The following is a 10,832-nucleotide window of genomic DNA, read 5'->3' on the forward strand; positions in this document are numbered from 1 at the left end:
GCATAAAATGTGCAATACGTTCATGATTTGGGAGGCAGAAAATGCTGTTTGGGCACACTAGCCAGGACTTTAGATGGGTTTAGCAGTTTTACGCGGCGAAACCCTATTTGGGCACGACTTGCGCGGTAAGGCATGCGCTCCCAAAAACAATCACTATAGACAGGAGAACGGACGCGATAGAACAACTGAATAGCCCCCCTTGAGTCAGAGGCGAGATATGTGTCAACTCATCACCCTCGCGGCGACTGGAATCGACCCTCAAGACTGTAGAGTTATAGGGACCATTACACAAGCATAGATATCAACTAAGAAGAACACAGTACAGTAAAAATCACTGGATCCATTCTGAAAAACGCTGCAAAGTCTGCGAGTATTAAGAGTCTAGCGCAAGAAAACCAATTATTGCATATTAATAATTACTGAGCACCTAAAATAAATCAAACTGTGCACTATTCTCCCCCACATCACTTTGCAGTGCGGCAGGCATCGATAAAGCATTGGCGCTTCAATACTCTATGGTGCTACTGTAGTCCAACCACAGTTAAAGCCGCTAACGCCTCTATTAATTTAGGTACTTAATTATAACGAGTAAACCAATGTGGTTCAACAGCAATCACACAGTACATACAGACTGAATGGACAGAGGTGTTCCCGTTTTACCTTTGTCAGCTATGATTTTTTTTTTTTTTTTTTAATTAGACCTGTCCAAATCGATACCAGACTTCTGCAACAAAAGCAGCAGAGATCCAAAAACAAACAAACAAACAAAAAAAAAAAAAAAAAAGTGTTGGAACAGGTGTTTTTTCACACACAGGACTGCGAGAAAGCAGAAATTGAATTATGGGGCACGAGTGTCACGGAAGGCAAGCCATAACCTGGACCAGGGGTGGGGGAAACCTTTTATCTGCAGAGGGCCATTTTGATATATAGAACATTATTCACGGGCCCAGAGCACGTCACGCCCCCTCCGTGTGACGTCACGTGGGGGGCAGAGCCACAATTGCCGGTGATTACAGCAATGCCCGGGCCATCCTCAGGAGCTGTAAGGGCAGCGGTGTGACCATCTGAAGTGTCCTAAGTACGCTCCAGGTAGCACTGCTGCATAGATTCTGGCTGCAGGGTGCCATTCTAGGCACCCTGCTAACCAGATGAGGCTAGCAGAAAAGAGCTCAGAGGGCCAGACCAAAATGATTCCCCATTCCTGACCAGACCAATACTGTAATAAGTTTGAAAAAGCTAAAAAAAAAAATATAAATAAATAAGAAGGGGACTCTAAAAGAATCTTCATGCATTAGAATTGCAGGAACTTGTGGTCCGGAGTATGGTCAGTGATGTCACAGCAAGTGTCAGAGAGATTCACATAATCTACAGAGGGAAAGGATTTTTTTTTTTTTTTATTTCTTCAAAAGAAAACTCTTTTAAACCAAAACCAACTAAAGTCCCTTTTCTGACGGTAAGTAAATAAAACTCCAGAGAAGTGAATTGGGGGATTGCGGCTAGGAAGGGGCTTCTGTACTAGTCTTGGACATGGAGCTGACAAAGCTGAGCACACGCTGCAACAATCTGTACATACAGCGCCGCGACAATGTATCGATAGATTGTGTCCTCATAGACACTGCGTGATCCACTGACACGATCTATAGTTACATGGCTAATGCACCGACTCCATGTCCTATGTCGCACTGTCCCATCTGATGAGCAGCACATCAGAAAGGACGATGTGACCACACAACTTATCAAACTATGGGCACGATTGAATAGTGCCGGAAGGAGCTCCCGGAGCTATTGAATACAGCACGCTATGTCGAAGAATGCTAAGGGCAGAAAACAGCATCGCGACTGTAGTTTTGTCGGATTTCTGCTCACACCCCAGGAGTGGTGCGAGAAGAAATCATTAGTCGGGCTTAACACCGCGCTGAAATGAATTGCTCCAGGGGCTCCTTCCCGGCGCTATTCAATTCACGTTGAACCGAATCGAGCCCTATGAGGTGTGTACACACTACGCCATGGTCGTGCAGCGTGCTCGCAGGTACTATGATTGCGTGTACCCAGCTGAAGATGGAGCAGATTTCACAAGGGGCCTGTATAGCAGCAAAGCCTTTGTGCGGAAACTAGAAAACACCGCTGAACACAAACCATAAGAGGAAGGCAGCTCTATGCAACACGTCTATTTATAGTGAGAACAGAGCAGCTGTACAATGCAAGAGATACAACGTTCCTCTCGTTCTACCTTCCGCAGACCCTGGCACATGCAGAAGAATAAACATTCAGGCCTTCGATAACCTAATGCTGCCTGTTGATAGCACATTTGAGATATAAGACTGCGCAGAAAGATAGGCACCCTACCCTCACCTTTTCTGCAAGTTATTTTGCTGCAATAGGAGACTAAAGAACATAGTTACTAAATGGCACTGATTTTCTGTGGTTTTGTAGGCAGAATTTAAGATGGCAAGGGTTAAAAACAAAAACATGCCTGGTTTTGCAATTAATTGTATTGCCGTTTTAAATCAACTGCTTTGGGGACAGCAGACTAAAAAAAAAAAAAAAGAAAGTTAGCAAAGCCCCTTCGCCTACCACCATCAGTAATGCTGGAGCAGTCATGCAAAGGTCCTCACTTTCTAGGAATCCTGGGCAGGATGAATAGAACCTGCGAGACACTGGAAACCGGGCAGCCTGTAGACATTTTTGGTGTAAGCCAGCATGAAACTTTATCCACATCATCTGTGGAGTCCGCATTGGATAGGTGATCGCACTTCCCTGACAGAAAAGTCATGCACTACATTCATGACCCACATCTGATACAACGGAACAATCACCATGCATACATGTAGTGCACACATAATATAGCCCAGCCGGCAATGCCGCTGACAACAGCGGCTGTTCAACATTAAGGAGAGCAGGGCTTATTCATTTGTTTGGCTATACACAGCTGATAGATGGGGTGAGGCCTGCTCACAAGAGCTTGCAATCACTTAAAGCTGGGCACTCACTTGTCGATATATCGTTCAAGCAAACGATATATCACGAGCGCATTGGCGGGTGTGTACACCCGATACTTGTGAACAACTATGCTGCTGGGTTGACCTATCAGGTCAACCCAGCAGCACAGTTGATGCAGATATACTGTATGTCTGGCTGTGTGTACAGACGACCTGCCAGCTGCCTGTACACTGCCTGCAGGGACCCACAACACGGACATCACAACTAGGCGGGCAAATTTTAATGTCCGTCCAGTTGTGATGTCAAGTCAGACACATCATGTGGGTGATTGGTAAGTGTGTATACTTATATATATCAGCCACACAGGCAGCGGTCGGTCTACTGACCGATCCGTCGTTAAAGTGTGCATTAACATGGTGTGCGTCATATTTGCTGCTTTAAACCACGCTAAGGTGGCATTACGTCTGTTAAAACCATGAAAGGCAGCACTACAGCAGCCTCCCTCATTGGGTGCGATTCGGACCGGGAAACCATCTGTGCTGAGTTTGTACATTCTCTCCAGCGTTAGGCTTTTTCTCCGGGTCTGGTTTCCTCACACAGTCAAAGACAGATATGAAAGTTAATTGGCTACTGAAGTATTTATCGCTCACTGAATATTTCAAATTGTGCCCCAAACTGACAGAAATTTCAGTCTTTTGTCCCCTCTAATGGAGAGAGCTGATGTATTTTACCTTCAAATTAAAAAAAAAAAAAGTTAGTGGTTCTAGAAGAATGGGCAGAAGGAAGCAAAACCCACAGTGTCAGGAGCACTGTAATTGGACGACGTGCGCACACAACTGGGGCATATCGCTTGTAACGAAGTTCCCCCTTTAAGGGTTCAATCACAGGACTTTTCCAGAGCTATGTACCAGTAACAGACGACAAGAGGGGAGGGGGGGAACCGGTACAAACCCTTTATCATTTTAGCGGATATCTTCCCCATAAACATCAATCCCTCAACAGCAGCACAGGAATGTTAGCAATGTCATTCAGGCAGGACATACAATGAAACCGCATTATACCACCCTGGTTCAACAAACAGGAAAAGGCAGATACTCACTATAGACCACACAAAGCAGGGTCCTGTAATCAGTCTGGAATTCCAGAAAATGGTGTTTGGGCCTAATCAGAGAGTTACACCCGCCCTACACTGACAAATGCCAGACCCGAAACACACACCTGAGGGTCAGCCACCCCCCTTCTCTGTCCACTGACTCACGTACTAGGGTCAGGCGCAACACACATTTGAGGGCAGTGCGACAGACCCCTTCTCCGTCCACTGATAACACATGCCGGAAGCGCGCCCCTTAGTCATGCCTCCATTCATTGTTTCAGCTCCTCATCAACACTTGTAGTAATGAGGAAACGGACACAGGTTCACGCTTCCTGCAGCACTTCCAGATCCTCTTGTGGGTCACACCTTCCCCTGTACATCGGCCACAGCGGCCAATGTTACACAAGGGTCACTCGGCGATAAGTCATGATGTAATGGTTGTACAGGTCAGATCAGCAAACCTGCCTTATATCACTTACTAGTCAGTTCGTGGCCGATTCAATGCAGCGCAATGTTCCATAGCGCTGGGAATGAGATCCCCTGAGCTATTCAATAGACTGCACTGTTAACCTCGACTAGAAGTTTTCTGCTCACCCCCTGCTGTGGTGCGAGCAGAAATCTAACCAAACCAGGGACACGATGCTGTTTTCGGGCTTAGAGTATGCGCTAACAGCATAGCGGCTGGAATTTAAGTCTGAGAAGACAGGTTACCGCGATGAAACACCCAGATTAAGGCACGGTAACCTGCATCTCCCGACTTAAGTGCAGGGCGCGATGGGGACAACTGAACAGCTCCGGGAACTTATCCCTGATGCCATTTAAATTGCGCTGAAGTGAATAGACCTCACTGTACCACGTGCCAAGGTCTAATAACCAGATAGGACGTAGCCACATGAGGCCTATAAAGGTCCAGCCAGAGGAATGGCAATAATAAGACAACCGGGGGAGCAAATTGGCCCGCACCCCTTACCCATGTGATGGGCATCGCAAACGCCATATAAAACAAAATAGTTATTTGGAGAGATCAATAGGAAAGATAGATAAAATGAAACAAGAACTGCGCACTTGTGTAGAAAACGTAACGCGCCACGGGATCACGGTAACACTGTGGGCCAAGAATTACAGATCACACGGTTAGCGAGAATAACAAACAAATCTTTAACTGAACTCACAACTCATTATCTGCTTAAAGGAAAACAGGGACTGTTGCAAATTAGCGCAACGTGATTTCTGGAAGAGAGAGATAAACACTAGACGTCATTTCTTACAAGGATAACCATTTCTTATACAGAACATGATGGAGACATCTCACCGCAACATCAGGGCAGAAGTAATGGCATTTAGGTTTAACATTACGAGAAAGAGAAAGGGCTCTCCTAGAGGTGGGCAGCTAGACCACCCCAGCCAAATAATTACCGCAGGTATATTACACATTATGCTTTAACATTAAAGGGCAACTAAACTAAAAATGGAGAGCTACAAAAATCAGAATGCACCGCGCTTTGCACTTTATTAGTGCCGCTTTCAATTTCAGGTTCAAACCCGCCAGGAAGCAGCCGCCTGCAAAAGACGCCGCTTAGTAAATCTAGCCCACGGTCTCAACCGGACTTTTCGTTGCTGATTTTTAAGAAGCAGTGTAATGTAGTACTTCCTTCCTGCTATGACAAAGACATTAACTAATTTTTCAAAGTTTCGATGACGGCTCTTTTTAGAGGGTGCAAAAACACTAAAAGGAAAATGATCATCCTGCATAATACTATGTAAGAAGAATTGTAAGAATAGCGAAGCTGTCATCATTAGAATGCAATGTATGTCACATGAGGACAAAGCCCCGGTAATCACTAGCAGTGAACAAGTTAAGTAAACCATGGAATATCCTGGAGAACTGCCAGGGAGGGAAGCGGTTGCATTTTTTACTTTTTTGAAGAACGCAAAAAAAACCCCCAAAAAAACGGAAGGGGAACATTAACCAGTTATAGGGGCAGAGAGAAGAAAAAAAAAAAAAAAAAAAAGCATTCATGAAACTGACTTTTACTGCACATAGCTACACAATGCTTACACAGGATGATGATTCATTAGCATGGAGGCTCCGCCAGATTGTAAACTACAGTCAGATACATTAGCACACATTTACAGCTGTATCACTGTACCAGTAAGAGACTTTAATGCACCTATAACAGCGGCAGTACCAGTGCACTATATATAGAGCAAGCAATTACAAAAACATAAAAGTCCAGCATGAGCACTAACATAGAGAACGCTGCAATTAGCGTAATAACCACCTAGTGCTAGAATTACTAGCAGCGACGTCCGTGCCAAGTTGCATCACAGCCTGCGACGTATGTACTGTAGGGTCTTGCGGACCGGAATCTGCCATATTCAAAACCATAAAGGAATTAGTCACCAGAAAAGAGCAAGGCCTGGTTTCAGTCTATTAAATGGTGTGTGAATAGACGTGGTGTTGCACTGTGGTCATTTTAGTCCACATGGCAGAGGTCCTAAAGACTATACCTGGCCACAATAACCACAGCGAGCTGACGGGTCTTATGGGACTTACCCCCAGAACTTACAAGCAGTATCACATTCTCTCTGCCAAACGTGACATAATTAGAATCTCCTATCACACTGCAAGGTCTCTTATTGTAACAGTACATCATTGCTGTGTGTGCTCGCACTTTGCACGGTAGTTTCTGAGTCACAGTTGTGCTCACACATCAAAAATACTTTCAAGGTCCCTTCTTAAACAAAAAGGTGTCACAAGCTATGTAATATGTCTATTATCACCCTGACCGGGGTCCATCACCCCTTAAAGGACATCTCAAATGCTGCGCTAACCAACACGCTAATGAGACCAAGTGACACGCCATCAGTGCAACAATATCAAATGTAAGAAACACTTTGCATCGCTGATAATTAGGTTTGGTTTTCTGCAAAGTTTTCACCAATTGATTGACAGGAGGAACACAGCATTGGGAGCATAAGCAAATATGTAAGATTGTCTGTAAATAAAATGTATCCGGCAATGGTAATGAGTGAGGATTCATTGAAGTAGATGTCAGGTGACAGGTTTGCCCCAGGGAAGTTATGATACCTTTAAGCCGCGTGACAGTGACAGACACTTTCTATACCCAGGTAAGACATCTCTCTTTACAAAGAAACATCCAGTTCAGCCACTAGTCCAGTGGTTTCCAAACTGTGTGCCGCGGCACCCTGGGGTGCCTCAGGTTGGTGGTCCAGCATCAAACCAAAGTCTTTATGATCAATGTAATGTAAATATATGGACAAACAGACCCACAAACCGGAGCGCTGGCAGCTGATCACACCCGACAGAAGCAACAATTGAATATCTCTGTCGGGCGCGATGGGGGGCTAGAAAATTGAATTCCGCCCTAAGGATGACAGGGGAGAACAATTTACTTCACTTTACTACTTCACCACATTTGTTTCTGAATTTCTCAATAAAAAAAAACTTTTGGCTTGGGGGTGCCATGACAACAATACTGATACACCAGGGCGCCCGTGATTCCAAAAAGTTTGGGAACCTCTGCACTAGTCACAATGTAACAGCTACAAAACTCCAAAGAAAAACAAATGATTCATAACTATGCAGCTATCATAGGACAATCACATAACCCAGGTAAGACCATAGCCCGGCAAGTAATGGAATCACTCCACAGAGACGATCATCTTCTCTCCGATCACTACAGACCCCACTCCCACCGCCATATCTCCGTGCACCACACCACAGACCCCACCATCATCTCTCCGTGCACCACAGAAACCACTCCTGTCACTATGCTGTGTGTACAGAGGGTAGCTGAGCGCTGTCCCCACATACAGGCCCCATCCCCACATACAGACACAAGTTGCTGTCCTCGCGTACAGATCACCACAAGCCTCTCGTACAGACACCCCCCCCAACATGTCAGTCTTCATGTAAACCCCCACCAACTTCCCGTGTCACCGTCCACAGATCCCCCCCCAACCAACTTCCCGTGTCACCGTCCACAGATCCCCCCCCAACCAACTTCCCGTGTCACCGTCCACAGATCCCCCCCCAACCAACTTCCCGTGTCACCGTCCACAGATCCCCCCCCAACCAACTTCCCGTGTCACCGTCCACAGATCCCCCCCCAACCAACTTCCCGTGTCACCGTCCACAGATCCCCCCCCAACCAACTTCCCGTGTCACCGTCCACAGATCCCCCCCCAACCAACTTCCCGTGTCACCGTCCACAGATCCCCCCCCAACCAACTTCCCGTGTCACCGTCCACAGATCCCCCCCCAACCAACTTCCCGTGTCACCGTCCACAGATCCCCCCCCAACCAACTTCCCGTGTCACCGTCCACAGATCCCCCCCCAACCAACTTCCCGTGTCACCGTCCACAGATCCCCCCCCAACCAACTTCCCGTGTCACCGTCCACAGATCCCCCCCCAACCAACTTCCCGTGTCACCGTCCACAGATCCCCCCCCAACCAACTTCCCGTGTCACCGTCCACAGATCCCCCCCCAACCAACTTCACGTGTCACCATCCACAGACCCCCCCCAACCAACTTCACGTGTCACCGTCCACAGACCCCCCAACCAACTTCCCGTGTCACCGTCCACAGATCCCCCCCCAACCAACTTCACGTGTCACCATCCACAGACCCCCCAACCAACTTCACGTGTCACTGTCCACAGACCCCCCAACCAACTTCACGTGTCACCATCCACAGACCCCCCCAACCAACTTCACGTGTCACCTTCCACAGACCCCCAACCAACTTCACGTGTCACTGTCCACAGACCACCACCGTGTCACTGTCCCTGCATGCAGTACAGACCGAGTGTCCCTCCGAGTACAGACCGCAAATCACTGCCCCCGTCTATAGAGACCCTGCACATGTCCCTGTGTACCGGTGCCCCCCCCCCCCCTCGGACACGTGTGCCCGGCCTCTCACCTGCAGCTCGCACCAGGCCACCTCCACCGTGGTCTCCGTGTCCAGCCCCTTGTACACCGTCTTGAAGGAGCCTCTGCCGATCTCTATGTCGAACTTGAGGAAGCGGCCGTCGGGGGAGAAGCCCACCGCCTTGGTCTCCAGCTCCTCGGTGTCCTCCTCCGGCAGCGGCCGGGTCACCCGGTGCTCGGGGGCCTCTGCGGGCAGCGCGGCCGGGGCGCTCACCTCGGGGCTGTCCGGGGCGCACACCTCGGGGGGCGGCAGCGCGGCCGGCGGCGGCGGCAGCAGCGGGCAGACCTGGGACTCGGGCGGGGAGCCCACGATGCTGATGCGGTCGGAGGGCAGCTCCAGGGCGGTGGCGTTGGAGTCGCAGATGACGCTGCGGCGGAAGAAGCGGTGCTCGGCCTTGTCCTTGTCCATGGTGTGCCGGCGGCGGCGGAGGAACTCCTCGGGCCGGCTCCCCGCCTCCTCCCGGGGGGCCGCCAGCGACGTGTCCGAGCTGGAGCCATTGGAAGGCCGCGGCGGGGGGGCGAGGGACATGGCGGTGCCGGGGGAAGGGGGGTCTGTCAGCGGGGCGGCCTGGGGTCGGGGCCCTGGGCGGGCAGCGGGCTGTGAGTCGGCTCCCAGGGCCGGAGCTCACTGGCCATGCTGGGCCGCGGACATGGGACTGAGGCGGCGGCTGTGCGGGGCGGGAACCGGCGACGGCGGCTGCTTCCCCCTCACACACACACTAATGGCGGCGGCGATCACTGACTGACTGACTGGGAGAGCGGCGGGACACGCCCCCCCCTCTGCCGCCGGGCACGCCTACTAACAAACCTGGGCCCGCCCCCCCGCATGTGACAGAGGGGTGCGCCTCCACGCCCACTGATTGGTTTGTGCCTGTCCGGGGCCCCTCCACGCGTTAGGCCACGCCCACCGCGCCCTGCCTCCTGGGCCCCGAGGGCTGCGCGCATGCGCCGCACCCATCCCTGCCCTGGGGGAGGGAGGGAGGGAGGGTGAGGTCATCGCTCGCCGCAGAGCGTGCCGGGAAATGTAGTCCTGGCTGGGAGGAGGAGGAGGAGGCCCATTGTTGTGTGAGAGAGGGAGGTTTAGCTGAAGCTGACAGACTGAGACCAGGCTCTTACAGAGCAAGCCTTGCAGCAGCCATAGTACTGGTGCTTCTGAGTCAGGCCTCAGTCATGGCTAGGAACGCCCCCCCCCCATACTGTACATACACTGAACATGTCACCCAAATAAAACATACTGCTAACCATTTCTGCCCCCGAAGCCGGGGTAAAGAGCTGCCCCCATGCTTAGATATGCGATCCGACCAGTTTAAACCCATGTTTTGAAACTTGTTTTTGACGGCGAAACGCGTGCATTGGTCACAGTAGTGTTGGCGATTCGAGTCAGTTGTTAAAATGATTCCTTAATTGAAGCTCATTTCAAAATTTTATTTAAATCACGATGAAAAGGGTATAATCCACTCACCTTTAATGTGAGAAAAGCACAGGGCAGCAGCGAGCGCCAGCTGCGCGGGGACAGCCCCAGACTCTGATTTCATAACAGATACGAATCAACGTGCTGCGGACATGTGCTGCGAACCATGGAACTGGCTGGGAAAATGGCTGCCGAGCCATTTCCCCGGACACCTGCGCATGATCAATAGACTGGAACAGCGCTAGAGTCTACCAGCGCTCAGAATCTACTGCGCTCAGCGCGCTGCCGGGATGAGAGGAGCAGGCCCCGGTCGTAGTCTGTACACGGGCTTCCTCATCTCTTAAGACGCCCCTGGTTATCAGTATACAGCGGAAAAGCTTGGCTGAGAAAGGTCTTGGGAGACCGGGATCAGCCATATGGCACACCCCAGAC

General features: G+C 50.0%; 1 protein-coding gene across 11 annotated transcripts in view; it reads right to left on the bottom strand.

The window, feature by feature from the left end:
• The window catches only part of WNK1 (WNK lysine deficient protein kinase 1), a 111,568-nt gene extending 101,789 nt beyond the window's left edge, over positions 1–9,779 (bottom strand). For 6 of the 11 annotated variants that reach the window (XM_088464243.1, XM_088464239.1, XM_088464240.1 and 3 more), the window contains exon 1: positions 8,982–9,779. In XM_088464243.1, coding sequence (XP_088320369.1) covers positions 8,982–9,518 — 537 coding nt within the window. In that variant the 5' untranslated portion in view covers positions 9,519–9,779. The remainder of the gene's footprint in view (positions 1–8,981) is intronic. The other 5 variants (XM_088464244.1, XM_088464242.1, XM_088464249.1 and 2 more) reach the window with 3 other exon arrangements.
• Positions 9,780–10,832: the final 1,053 nt, after the last annotated feature.

This window comes from Taudactylus pleione, unplaced genomic scaffold (genome assembly GCF_031769625.1).
Source record: "Taudactylus pleione unplaced genomic scaffold, aTauple2 ptg001621l, whole genome shotgun sequence".
NCBI lineage: Eukaryota > Metazoa > Chordata > Amphibia > Anura > Myobatrachidae > Taudactylus > Taudactylus pleione.